Here is a 14,794-nt window from a genome sequence, read left to right on the forward strand (position 1 = left end):
TTATTTTTGGCAAATGCAGGCCTGCAGTGCCATACGGGATCTGCCATGTGTTCACGTTATAACAATTTCATAGAAAAAACAGACTTGTGGAGTGCGAGCAGCGGCCAACGTTTATTGTGGTTTCAATTAAATGGGAGGCAAGATATCGATACCTGACTTCACACCTCAGTAGGTGACTGTACGTCTAAATTGTGCAACTATAGTGACCGCACCATACTGACTTGCTTAGCTTCAGGTACAGTCAGCAGCAAAAGTTTGCGGGATGCGTGAGCGCGTTGCAAAGCGACCCTTCTCCCCTTCTAAATTAAATGAATTAAGTTATGGGGTTTTACGGGCCAAAACCACTTTGATTATGAGGCACGCCGTAGTGGAGGACTCCGGAAATTTCGACCACCTGGGGTTCTTTAACGTCCACCTAAATCTAAGCACACGGGTGTTTTCGCATTCCGCCCCCATCGGAAGGCGGCCGCCTTTTCCGGGATTCGATCCCGTGACCTCGTGCTCAGCAGCCCAACCCCATAGCCGCTGAGCAACCACGGCGGGTCCTCCTCCCGTTCTAGCGGTGACCCCTGGTGCCGAGACCGACGCCTACACGCATGCGCGTCGCTTCCAGATTGCAAGCGTGCATGTTCCCGCGCTTCCTCCTTGCACGTCGGCGATATCCGAATGTAGCCGTGAGGTAGCGCTCTTGCGATATGCGCTGTCAGAAACACGTGAGAAAAGGAAGGCCGCACCTAGAATATTTTGGAACCACAGAAAATTAGGCAGGAAGTCAACAACAATACCACAACATATCCTAGACGAAGATGAAAACAGACCGAAAGAAGCAGCAATTACATCCGAAAAATAACAGCCGAATCTTTCCAAGGCAATGACGAGGTTGTACTTGAAGAAAAAAAGAGCATGAAAGAGACCCAAGTGGAAAAGGAGCTTGTGCCGACAAATTTCAAGTGGAAGAGAAAATTTCTAAGCGCACAGCCACAGGGCTAGACGAGGTTCACGTTAGGCTGATGAATGAACTAGGACCAAAAAGTAAGGAAGCTCTAGTGAAAGCAGTGGAAAAAATTTTAAAAGATAGACGAATACCAGACAGTTGGCGACAAAGTAGAATGAATTTATTTATGAAGGCAAGGGGGAGAAAGAAAGAATTCACCCGTATAGACCGTTGACCATTACATCGGTAATATACAGGCTAGCAATGCAGGCAATCAAATTAAAGCGTCAAGCTCGCGCAAAGATAATGGCATTTCGGGAGAACTTCAGAATGGCTTCAGAATAGGTAGGCGTTTAGATCATAACTTATTTGTTCTTACTCAGTGTATGGAAATATCAAAAGTAAAAGGCAGACCGTTATATGTGGCCTTTTTAGACATTACAGGAGCCTATGACAACGTAAACCGCAACATTTTGTGGGATATTCTGAAAGGGGAAGGCTTAGGTGACGATTGTCTACAGCTTTTGAGAGAGATTTACCTAGAAAAATACCGTTTGCGTTGAATGGAAAGGGGTGAGAACGAGGAGAAAGTTCATATCAACAAGGGATTGAGACAGGGGTGCCCTTTATCCCCGCTGCTGTTTATGATGTACATGGTGAGGATGCATGGAGAGGGCGCTAAAAGTAAGTAATATCTGGTTTAATCTCTCATAAAAGCAGGCGGGTACAGTAGTAGAGCAGCAGCTCCCAGGTTTATTTTACGCGGATGACATTGTGTTGCTAGCTAACAAGCAAAGCGATTTGCAACGTCTGGCTAATATTTGTGGACAGGAAGGCAACAATTTAGGTTTTAAATTTTGTGTTAGAAAAGCAGGTGTTATGGTATTCAATGAAAACAGTGAACAGACAGTGGAGGTACGGAGTCAGGAAACACCTCGGGCAAGAGACCATAAATACTTTGGTATATGGATAAACGAAACCAATAGATATATGGAAATACAGGAAAAAGCAATAGCAGTGAAGGGGAAGAGAAATGCAGCCATAATGAAGCACAGAGCGCTATGGGGATACAATAGGTACGAGGTCCTCCGAGGCATGGGGAAAGCACTCTAAGAACAGTTTACACCCTTTGGCGTGCCCCTTCTGCCACAACGATAATCGTCATCTGCGTTGATGCGTTTCCTTGCTGTAACGCTGCGAGCCCGCAACTTTCCAGTAACGAACGGCACGCGCGTTATCAGAAGGGACACTCCAAAGGGTGGAAGCTGTTCCATGCTGATAACGCGCGTGCCGTTCGTTACTGGAAAGTTCCGGGCTCGCAGCGTTACAGCAAGGAAACGCATCAACGCAGATGACGATTATCGTTGTGTGGCAGAAGGGGCACGCCAAAGGGGTGTAAACTGTCGTTAGAGTGAGGTGTAATTGTTCCAGGACTTGCTTTTGGAAATGCGGTTGTTTGCTTTAAATCAGAGGTAAAATCAGGACTTGACGGGAACCAAAGGTCAATGGGTGGTCTCGAATTGGGAGCTCACGGGAATACTACAAATGAAGCTGTGCAGGTTGATATGGGCTGGACTAGTTTTGAAGTGAGGGAAGCTGCCAGTAAAATTGAGTATGAAGAACGGCTGAGGAATATGGACGAAAGTAAATGGGCTGGGCGAGTGTTCTGGTATCTGTACAGGCAAAACATTGATTTACAGTGGAGGAAAAGAACTAGGAAGATTACCAGCAAGTATGCGGCCTGTGGGGTGGGCAACACAGCAACAAAGAAGGTCAAGCGGAAAGTTGGAGAGGCTGAATTAATCTCATGGGTGGCGGCAATGGAAAAGAAACCTGCCATGATTAACTATACTTAAGAGGAAAAAACGAAATCAGGAAAGAAACCATTTATGATAACTCAAAGGGAAGCTCATTACTTTTCGAAGCGAGATCGGGATGCCTTAGAACAAGCGCTTATAAAGCGATATATAAGAAGGAAGAAGAAGCATGTGCTTGCTGCGGTAAAGCTAGGGAAACGACGGAGCATATTTTACTAGAATGTGAAGACGTCTACCCAGCGGTCGATTTAGGCACCACTGGCTTCCTTGAAGCCCTTGGGTTCAGCGGGAGCAGTGGTAAAGCAAACAGGTCCGCAATAGACATTAGTAAGAGGCGATCGGAGGATTGGTGGAAACGACAAAAGACGGAGACGTACCAAAAAGGACATTTAGCAATAGGGGATCAGAAAATTTGGGTGTGGGAGTTCATAGTGTTTTTTTATTGTTTAACTTAGGTAGGACATTAAGCAGTATAATAGCAAGGGCTTGGTGGCGCAACCCACCACCCCGTTCCAAAGGGGACGCTCATAACATCCATGCATCCATCCATCCATCTTGTGGCGGCTTCGACGGGCGAAGCTGTGGGAAACGTGTTTAGAAGCGTGAACTTGCGGCCGCCACTGCGGCCGCTTTTTGTGGAGTCACGGGCGCTGACGCATGGGGCCGGCCAGGTGGCAAACGCAACAAGTCTTTTCTGGGGCCGGACCTTCTCGTGGCCAATCTTCGTTGTTTCTTTTTAAGAACTGTGCGTTCTATCGCAGAATAGCGTGGCAGAAGACGCGCTCTATAGAAGACCGGCAAGACGAAAATGGACAATTGATTTCCGTTGTATAAACGAAGTTTCGCCCGTCGAAGCCGCCACGGCGCATATCGCAAGAGGGCTACCTCGCGGCTACATTCGGATATCGCCGGCGCGCAAAGAGCAAGCGCGGAAGCATGCACGCTTGCAGTCTCGGAGGGATGCGCATGCGTGCAGGCGTCGGTCTCGACACCAGGGGTTCACCGCTAGAGGGGGAGGAGGGTCGCTTTGCCGCGCGCATCCCGCAAACTTACTGTTGACTGTACATGTTTTGTCCCACGCAAACATACAATCATATATATAAATATATATATATATATATATATATATATATATATATATATATATATATATATATATATATATATATATATTTATATATATATATATAGTAAAAGCAATGAAAAAAAATAACGGCAACGCTAGACAAAAGTACGCAGTATCGGCGCTGAAGTCAGCGCCTGTCCTGTGCACTTCTGTGTTGAGCTGCTTTTATGATAAATATATACCAATTCGCCCAGTTGTACACTTCAAAACAGATACTGTACGCTGCAGACACTGGCTGTAAAACTCACCTTCGTGAAACTAAAACGTTTTTGATGTTGATGTTCCAGAGTAGCGGTGGTGGACTCTACAGTTGTTTCATCACATGCACGGAACGCAGGATTTGTGAACGCCCTGCCCCCAACTCTCGGTCGAATACGCAGGTACACCCTCAGCGCTGAGCCTGCAAATAAAAGCCCTGTTCTCAGTGCGCGCACCAACTCGGAGCACACAACTTAGTACAACACTTCGTTTGCCGAGAAAGCAATGCTCATTTCTGACTTTGAACATCTGCGATTTCGCAGCCCATGTCACAGAAATTTTGGTGTCAGCGTCGAATGTCGTTTCGGCAAAAGTATTTACGAACCACGTATACCTAGGCCTTCCATATGACGCAATGAATTGGCTGAACTAATTGAATTTCTCGAGCTAGAATACGTAGCAAAATCGTAAATTGCGACTTGCACACAGCCTACAGACATGAGAGCTCCTGGACTGTAATTTGACTATACAAAAAAGAAAGCATAATTATGTTACGCGAAAACAAAGAAACCCATTCAGACACACAAACCGGCCGCGGGCGTTCACAGACCGACGCGGCGTCCGCCATATCGCGCTCGCCTGCGCGATGGGTGTCTTGGGGACCACGGAGCGACGCGCCCAGTTCCTTGCGTAACTCCTGCTGGCACTCGCCTCCACCGCATCGCGGCCCGCGCAAGGAACCGTGATTCCACCACAAAGCTCGCCATCGTGCATAGCGTTCGCGGCAAGCGTTTCCCGGTAAACATTATGGTTACATACGCTCCAGCTGCCAGGAAACGCCAGAAGCAGCCAGAGATCTTTGTATGCTATCGCGTTCCATGCTTAAAGGCTAAGCTTAAGCGTCCCCTAAAGTGTTTGAAGAGTGCCGTACGCGGTGCGTCACTCTTCAAAGTGCACATCGCGCAAGTGCAGAGCAACCCCTGCATGCCGTGTAACCCTTTCGCAAATTTAGAAGTACAGCGCCAAAGGAGCTTTGTCTTCTGCAGGCAATAAGGAACGTATTGCCCTTCTTTATTGAAGTAAGTGTGGGTAGTTGTACAAATGTCAACGGAACAATGGCTGTGGGGACTGTCTTTTCATCATAAAATGCATCTTGAGAGGAAGCTGCCCAATCAAAAGCCGTTTAGCACATTAGAAGCATTTATCACTGTATACCGACAACAATACAGACATCAAACTCCGTTTCCTTATGACAGCCACTGCAACTGACGTGGCTAAAGCAGAAAATTTTCACGTCCGCATACCATGAATCATCTAGTAGTGCACCATGTTGTATACTATTAGGAACTCGCATGTCACCTGCGCTTCCGAAGTAGCCAGTGAACCGGTGACGTGCTGGCCTGAAGTAAAATTGAAGAGCACGGTGCAGGCCACGCTCGCTGCATCGTGAAAATGATGACATGTGTGCTACATTGACTGAACTAGTGTAGAGAACACAACCAAATGGAAGAGTCTACACGTAAGGTACGCTGGGCTCAGTATAAAATGGGCAAATGCATAACGAAAACAGATTAAGGCGTGTTATATATACGCAACCAAAAAAGCCCGAAGTGAAAAAGGGAAACACTCCAAGGAGCTCCAAGCAAATTATTGAACCATCAAGTAAGCATATACAATGGAGCTCTTAAGCAGCCTTTCCACCAATGTTCCCCAACCTCTAACGTTCCCCTAGCCGCTGCTTTACTGTCACACCAATTTTATACCTTGTATAGATTGACACTGCGCCATTACTCGAGCACCCAAACATAGCAAACACGCCTGGCAGGAGTGACAAATGCAAGGAAAGAAAGAGAAAGACATTATACGAAGAGACAAGAAGACATTGGAAAGAGGATGAAGTGAAGAGAGCGCGGGGAGACGCCGTCTTGGAGAAGGGGCGCGCGCATGGAAGGACGTGGCGGCCGGGCCCTAGCTGATCGCCGGCTCCGGAACTAATCTGGCCCGGATGTCCTCGCTGAGATACGCCAGCATTCACGCCGCTGAACGTGGATGCGTGAAGGCCGACTGCAGCCAGCCACTGTCCAGTTTACGGACCACCTGCGCTGGGTGGGTGCGTAACAGCGCCAGCCGGCACGAGTCCCGCTCAGCTGGAGCGCGACAGCTCCCGAGCGATTGCGCCTTCGTCACGTCAGCCGGGGCACTGGCGGCGCCGGACACCAACGACATCTGATCATCACCAGGTTGCGATGACGCACCACAGAATGGGTGGCGACGACATCCACGACAGACATAACAGGTATTGTACGCGCTCCGACGCCAGCGTAACGATCGCACCCTCAGACGTTTGTTAACGCGGAGGGTGTGAACACAAAACCTAGTTAGGGAGGATGCATGCCGTATGCAATCAGTAGTGTTCTTAACGTGTGTGCAACATAAACGACTCAAGTAATGAATGTTGTCTTGGCATCGCACCTTGCGTTCATATGTCTGCCCAAGCGAACGTACCAGGCGCTGACGTACGCGTGACAGTGCCCCATTTCCCCAGTCTTGTCTGGGTCATCCCATAGCAAGCATTTATGTTTACACTGGATACCCGACTTTAACATGGTATGTCAGACTGGCGATTACCAGACACTATATCTGGGTGAAATGTGAACAGCTGAAGCTGTAGTGTGAACAGTGCCACGTAAGAGTGGCAATCGAACGATCTACTTTGGTGCACGTGCACCAAGTTGTGGCAAATTAGGCAAATTCTTCGTAAAAATGCGACTGCGAGCTGTTGTTTACAAATGTTTTCCGCTGAAAGTGATGCAGCAGGTAAGTTCTTATGTTAAGCCAGCAGCAGAATCTCCACAAGCTGCGTAATTAGTGCCATACTGGTTTGCTCAAGTCCACTTATGCTCAGAAGTAGGCAAAACATTTCTGTGCTGTGTATCTAGCATTTGATTCGTTAACTGCATTGAATGCAGAGCATACGTGTAATTTTTTTTTATTTTAGGAGCGAATAACACTTGCAACAAGCTATCTTGTACAGAGAAACTGGACACCGTTAGGGTAAAAAAGTAAATGCATAAAATGAAACCAACGGTATGGCAGGTGCCTTAATATGCTCGCAGTACAAAATAATTGAGTACTGGTTCCCTATATCGTCACGGTGCATAAGCGTTGCTTTGAAAGTGAAAGTTTTAAAGGATGAACCATAGCTGAGGATTAACTTTAGATATTGAATACAATTTACCAACACCTTTGCATTAGTGTGCACCAATTTTAAGTTGGCAAATGGAGGTCTCATAAAGGAATGGCAGGGTTAATCACGCCGACACTAAGGGTGCTAAAATACACCTAAACATATGCTTTCTAGAAATTAGAAAGAAAGGGTTCAAGTTGATCAAAACAAAATGATGGGAAGGGAATGATAAAGAGCCAAGGGAGAGAAGTGCACCCAAAAATCGAGGTTGATTCTGTTCAACTCATTCTTTCTCAACTACATATACAAACTTCCTGGCCAGTATGGTAAACAGGAGACGTGTTGCCTGCTGGAAGGGAACACTGCCCATGTTGTATCCGCCGGCTGCAAGTTTTGCAATAGTAAGCATCGAATCTTGGCTTATACCTTTCACAGCGCATAGCGAGCGCACAGAGTGCTATTTGTCAATGTTGACCATTAAGTGGCTAGCGCTCCGTCTCGGAGTGAGATTCGTAACGGCAGCATGGCGCCGCGCCTAAGACAGCTGTGGACCCTGAACAAGAGCAACGCAAGCATGCCGAGGTTGAACGCGTTCAACGGGTCAATGAGAGTGCTGACGCGCCCATAGAGTTTCCTACAAAAATGACTAGAGGGAACTCGGGCGCTAGTGTTTAAGGGAGCTGCAATGGGAGCGGTTGTCGCAGCATAGGAATTAAGGTAAGTACATGGATTTGCCTAAACTTTACTCTTTTGGCTTCAAACGGCTTTGCGACTGTAAACTCATCATTTTCAACAGTGTATTGCGTCATAAATAAATAAAGATCATTAAAATTGCCCTGCGGCAGGATTCGAATACAGTGACTCTAGCACAGAAGCCTGATATTGAAATCATTAAGCACGTAATGGACGCATGTATCGACAAGTGAAAGAAACGCCTTTATGAATTTATCGCGGGCATGCCAGTGCGTTGAGACGCTTGGCGCGTTTCGATTTGGCCACCTCGACAAGCTCAATCGTTGCAATTAATAGCGATTGTACGCGTTCCCGGCGTCTTCTGCACTTCGAGGAATATAGATTGCGCTGAAGTAAACGACAATAAGATTTATATAGCGTAATGTACAAAGCCACAAGGATGTCTGAATCCACAAGCACGAAGATCAGACAAATCCATGTACGTCCCATCATTCCCATGGTAGGACAACGACTGCAGCGCAAGAGTTTCCTCTAGTAATTTTCGTAGGAAACTATGGACGCACCTCACCCAAACGCGTGATTCGTATCGTGCTCGCCAGGAGCCGCAGGACGTTGAGCAGCGTTCGGGAGCCCCAACTATGCAGTGCACTGTACCCTAACGGAAGAGAGCCGGCCCCACACTGATGCGTGGATGCCGAATAATACGAACGTCTCCTACGTTACAGGACGGAGAAGGCATGGGCCAAGGTGACCCGGTGGACATCATCGTAATACGCCGCATTCATTTTCCTGTGCTGCTCTCTGCCGCACACTGCTGGAAACGTTTTGGGAGGGCGCCGAGAGTTTCGCTGGTTGGCGTACCTGCGCCATGCATGTTGAGCGTGCGTCATTTGTGCGTTTAGTGGATCGCGAATAATTAATGGTTTCTTCGTGGCAGCATGTAGTTTCTGGAAGCCATGTAGCACTCACCGACTATACCGGGTGAGCACGCCTGTGGAGGCCTATGTAATTTCAAAATTAGAGGAAAAGTTCGTGAGCAAGCCATCAGTCTCGCTCTCTGAATAACATACCATTCCTCAATTTATCGTTGCACTATTACAGTGGATGTTTTGATCGTGCCTTGGAAACATGTGCGGTTCATCGACATGCACCACTGAATGTTCTTTTATGCGAAGCATATTACGAGAGCTCAACCCAGCTCCTCAGGCGCGGCGGTGTCGCCTTCAATGACCTTTGACCCCATGCCATACCACGTGACACCGTGACGTCACGACAGAGGAGAAACGGGGCTCCAACTCGCGCCGTCGCTCGCGGCGTCGCGGCGGTATATAAGCAGCTGCGCTTGTTTCTAGGTGGCTTTGGCTCAACTCTTGCAAGATGGGCTGGGTGGGAATCGAACCAGGGTCTCCGGAGTGTGAGACGGAGGTGCTACCACTGAGCCACGAGTACGATGCTTCAAAGCGGTACAAAAGCGCCTCTAGTGAATGCGGTGTTGCCTTAGAAACGAGCTGCGTCGCTTGCTCAGGCGCACATTTCGTTGCCGCGCCGAACGCTGCGTTGCTCGACGCTCACCGCGTCCAATGCGGGGCGCGTAGTCGCTGCGCCGTAGCCCATTGTCTTACACCCCTTGGCGGGTCGACGGGAACGCTGTCGCATTCCACACTTGAAGGCGAAGCAGAGTAACGCATGAGTTGTTTCTTCGTCTTTGCCGAACCAAATATAGCCAAGCAACAGCAGTTCACCAGGCTAAACAGTGGTTCAACAAATATAAAATAAAGGCTAGTATGCTTCGCATCCTAGGCTTAACCTTAGCTAAGCCACAGCCATTTCTTCTACTGTGTCGTTTGTTTCCTCTCGTTCGGATTTATCGATGAGCGCGAAAATAAAATCTATAGTCGAGAGTTAGCGCCACGGTGCCACGGTTAGCGCTGTCTGTGTACCGGTTTCTTTCTACGTCCTCGTTCAGTCGCTCTTACACATTCTATCATGGATGACATCCCCGACACCGTTGTTGCAAACATATCAGCGAGGCGGTTGTGCATGCTGCTGTACCGAACGCACCGTGCGTCTATTGTCCCCGTTTGACGCAGAGGTAAAGAGCGCAGCTCTGGTATTAAGACATGTGTCAGCATAAGTACACGTACAGAACCACCCACCTACTAAGCGAACGCGACCGGCAGCTTACGGGAATGGTGACGTACGGATGTCGGCACAGCGCTGTGGCGCCACTTGCCGCTGTGAAGAGTAGTAGATTCATCTTTCGCGATGAAAACATTCCCAGATAGCAGTTGATTTCAAATCACCGAGGCCATAACTGAAGTAGAAAAGCCGTTTCCTTCGTCCTACCAGCTTAATTTTTTAGTTCAGGTCCACCGTTAGCGGGTGCACGAACTCGATGGCGCCAGGCGTCCTTCGCTGAACAGTATCAACATTCGCTCAAACTTCATGAATACGGCTTGAGATGGTCTAAGTTTATGCATTTCAGCTTAGCTACGTTTTGCCTCATTTTGAGCGTGATTAATGATGTATACAAGGCGGTGCGGCTATCGCGCTATCGGTTTGACGGCCGATCGCGCGGTGGTCAGCACGCCGATTCTATCGGTGCGGTCGGCAAGAATTACTATCGCAGTACAGTAACTCGCGTTCGTCCGCTGCATCGTTGTTGGCCTGGTATGAGTCGGCCAATCGCTGGCGTGAGCGTGTTGTCGGTCTCATGTCGAGCTAGTGTTACCGCGACTTAAACGAGTACGTAAAGTCAGGCACGCACTGCCACCACTAACAAGCGAGTGCCGATGCTGCAAGAAAAACGTGTCTGCAACGCGACGCTTTTAGGTGTCGCCCAACAGTAACCGCAGGGGTTTTCTGTTACATTTACTAGCCATCAATGAAACGCGGCAAGTGACTCACGGTGCAGTCCGGAGGAAGCCCTGGCCCCTATATGTTGAAATGGAGTTGTAGTCTCATATGCTACCTATAAACGCACGTTTTCGGCACCGCACCGACGTCGTGCCACCAGTGGAGTTTCAACACAGTACACGGCATGAGTGTGGGCAGCAGCTAGCGTCTGAGAGCCTTTTTTTTTTATATAGATTTTCATTTTCGGAGGACTTTTCCCCGATGACGGGCAGTGCGGCCGCACCCGTGACACTTGAAAAACGTTGCGCGACTAAACGGCTACGGCATGGCGCATGCGCCGTCCCGCCGTGAGGAAAGCCGATTGCATGTTAAATAAGATGGGATTAAGATGCAAATTAAGTTAAACAAAAAGAAAACAGGATAGAGACATAATCAACACTTATTCACCGAATAATTTTAACAGCCATGTCTGTTGACCTTGCCTTCGTACCTTTGTACGTGTCGCCGCATGCTTGTCATGAAATTTAAAAGAATAAAACTGCCTATACTCGCGGACAACTACCTGGGGCAATGAAAGGAAAGCTACGGAGGCAAAGCGCGCAAAAGTGAGAGCGCTTCTGGAAAGAGTACCGTGTCTTCATCCACGTTAGCTTAAGCGGGGGAAGAGAAAACATAAGCACCTTATTAGCAGCAGCTAAACAAGATAAAACACGCCACTGTATCTGAAAGTTCACTTATTTTGCGCCTGTTTCCTTCCGCGTCTGGGCAAACGCGATACGGTCGCACGTGAAGCTGCGTCGATTCAGCGGCTGTTCCGAGCAACCTAAAGCACTTGTAAACGCTGGCGGACTACTTGGCGCCGTTACATATATGTGCAGCAGCCACGCGCACACTACTTTCCGTTCATTACATGCAGGAAGTTGTCTGCGAGTATAGTCGTGCCCGAAGCCATGTGGTGACCGCGTTACGTTTAGGAATGACACGAGCGTCCAAACAATTGTAGATGCTGCACTGCATAGCACGTGCTTGGACACACACAACCGAGATGCAACACTTGCTACCGCTATGGTCGGGAATATCACGGTTGCGAAATATTCATAAGACTGAAACACTACCGCGCGACTTTGTTCGCCTGCTCCAATATCTGCGGGCTTTTTGTGCAGAAAGGAAAAGTTCTTGCAGTTCTGGCCTAGTTACGATGTGCATTAGGTGCATCGAACATGCAAATACATTTTTTAAACAGACCCCGTACGAAAGCACTTTATCCGAAATTGTGTGAAATGTGAAAATATTCGTTATTCGATTCTAGGTTTGAAGGTCGTTTCTCTCGAGCACTCGTAATCCATTGGAAATGTTCGCAATTCGAACTCCACTGATAAAAAAACGAGGGCTCACTTCGAGCAAGGTCGGCGTCCAGTTGTCGACGTACTGCCTCGAGTGGTGGCAGAAGCTCTTCGTTTTCCGACTGAGACGATTCCTCCGAACCTGTGTAGGGTCTTGCTGGCCTTTCCATGGCTGTGAGCCCGCGCGAGCTGCGATAGCATTTAAAGTGACAGCATTAGGTTCTCGTCATGGCGCCTTCCGATTTGGCATTCCATGCATACGGGACGAGAAACACCATATCTACCATATTTATCAGCGTATATAAAGCGAGGCTTTGTCTTCTTGCAGGATGGAGCGGTCCCAGCGAAAACACAGGAGTGGGAAAAACCAATGCCATTACATACCAAGCTCAGACGCGAGCTTTACGCGAACAAAATGGGGCCGAGGCATGTACAGAGTGTTGAGAGGGAATCTCGTGAGAAGCGTCGAGCGGAGTAGGAAGCGTGGCTTACTGTTCATGCTGGCTTGTAAATGCCAAGTGAACCGGCGTTCATAAGCAGCAAGGAATGGCTTAGAACGCGAGTGTACAATTTCCTCGCAAGCGCGAAGCTGGACGCTGCCAACACGCATATTATGGCAGCAGTTGAACCTGGTCGTGTCGTTTACTGGCCGGAACCAAGTAGTTCAAGAAACACTTCGCGTAGGACAAGCTCAGTTCAGTGGGTAGAGTGTGTGACAGACTGATTTCCGCCGGGTGCGTCTGTGGTGAAAATTCGACCGACTTCGACGCGTACTCAAGAGCTTAAAAAAGGTTGTTGAACAAGAGCAGCGCTGCCGGCAAACACCGCAAAAAGCTTCGCTTAAAGCGTTGCCCACAGCGCATGGCATCCGCTGTGGGTGTTCACGGTAGCCGGCCAAGGACAAAGGATCAGTAAGGACCGAAGCGCAACGAAGGTGGTGTTAAATCAAAACCACTTACTTCGATTCGAAGTGTGTTGGCAGCTGCTCCAGTGTAGCGGACAGCCTGTAGAAGTAACGCCTCACTTGCGCCTCACAAATGCGAAACGCAATCGCAGAAGACCTACAAAATGCCAACGCAGTAAGAACAGTGTGATATCACAGGAACGTTCCAACGGTTTTAATCTCGTGCGTCTCGTTGCGCCACAGCGCCACCTGAGCCGCAGGATTGCGGCTGATTGGTCAGGTTTCTTTGCGCCACCTCTGAATGATGATTGGTCCCAAGGGCTGGTCAAATGACGCAGCGTAACAAGAAAAGGTGTGCCCGGTGTCCCGACAAGCGCCGCAAGAGGCAGCACATATCTTGGTCGCATGCTGCTCCCGCGGTGGTTTGCGCTGAGGCTTCAGCGGCGACATTTTGAAGCAAGCTGTTTATGGCTAGGGTTCCGTGAAATTTTAAGACGACAGCCTTTCTAGGCTCATGGTGAAGTTTGTGTCGGCAGACCTGATCGCCGGAGTGTCCGCCGGAGTGTGATCACGCAATATGAAAACAGATTAAAGAATGAAAAATGATTGATTGTGACAGTTCGTGTATGATAACGTTATAATAGAGATTGGTAGAGGTTAATAATGACTTGTAATGACTACTAATTACTCCGAAATGACCAGTATGTCTAACGACGTCTTGTAATGACCGTAATTGATTAGAAATGACTAGAAATGTCTAGTAATAGGTAGTAATGACTAAAATGGCAAATGACTTGTAATGACTAGTAATGACTATGAAATGACCAATATATCTCACGACGAATTGTAACGACCACAATTGATTACAAATGACTAAAGATGCTTAGTAGTGAGCAGTGATGATTAAAAGAAAGAAGAGTAGGAAGAGCAGGCTTTCGCCGTTCACCTCTTAATTTTGCATATGCGCGAGCAAAATTATTATCGTCAGCAATGGCTCGTGCTCGCGCGTTCGCCGCCGTCGTCGTCGTCTTCCACAGCTGGCTCCGTTGCCGCCCATCGTGCCAGCGTTCCCATATACCCCTCCTCCCTCTGCGCTCACGGCCCAGTCATTTGGGAGAGGGAATATGGGCCGCAGAACTGAGCGTATTTCCCCTCTCCCAAATCTCGAAGAAGAAGTGTCAGTCAATGCTCGGTCTCAAATTCTTCGCCTCATTGTACCGCGAAATGGAAGCACGAATGTATACAACGAATGTGTAACACGAATGAACGCGAATGTACAAAAACAAATGTGTGTGCGTACCTTTCGTCACGATGACCACCGATCAAGACAATAATTGTGTCCATACCTTTGTTCGATATTATATGTCACCTCTTTGTCGTGTGCTACACAGCATCGCTGGTAATTCACTTTTACAGAGTGGAATGGCTCATGATTTTTTTCTCGAACACTTCGTTATTGCGTTTATTCGAGAATTTCTCGCTGGAAATTAATTTCTGCGGCCATAGAAGCATCTTGCTTATCTATTGTTAATACAGTGAGTGCCGCCATAGACATGCTTCGAATAGCCCTGTTTTGGCCATAGGTGTGCAAATGCCCTCATTTCTTGTTTTCCTCTGCGGGGCGGTTCCCCGACTTCTGCTCCTGGCTAGAGTGCTGTACGTGTGCACACACATAAGGCGTTAGCCGTGTGGATACCACATCGTGGTGGAAACACTGGTCTGAGCCTATCTTAAAC

General features: G+C 48.2%; 1 protein-coding gene across 1 annotated transcript in view; it reads right to left on the reverse strand.

Moving 5' to 3' along the window:
• The window catches only part of LOC139053009 (kinesin-like protein KIF20B), a 33,863-nt gene extending 20,565 nt beyond the window's left edge, over positions 1 to 13,298 (reverse strand). Inside the window, exons 1-3 of the mRNA XM_070530146.1 lie at positions 13,114 to 13,298; positions 12,207 to 12,343; positions 4,126 to 4,277 (exon numbers count right to left, since the gene is read on the reverse strand). Of these exons, the coding sequence (XP_070386247.1) occupies positions 4,126 to 4,277; positions 12,207 to 12,324 (270 nt within the window). The 5' untranslated portion in view covers positions 12,325 to 12,343; positions 13,114 to 13,298. The remainder of the gene's footprint in view (positions 1 to 4,125; positions 4,278 to 12,206; positions 12,344 to 13,113) is intronic.
• Between the last annotated feature and the right edge of the window lie 1,496 nt (positions 13,299 to 14,794).

This window comes from Dermacentor albipictus, unplaced genomic scaffold, assembly GCF_038994185.2.
Source record: "Dermacentor albipictus isolate Rhodes 1998 colony unplaced genomic scaffold, USDA_Dalb.pri_finalv2 scaffold_54, whole genome shotgun sequence".
Lineage (NCBI taxonomy): Eukaryota > Metazoa > Arthropoda > Arachnida > Ixodida > Ixodidae > Dermacentor > Dermacentor albipictus.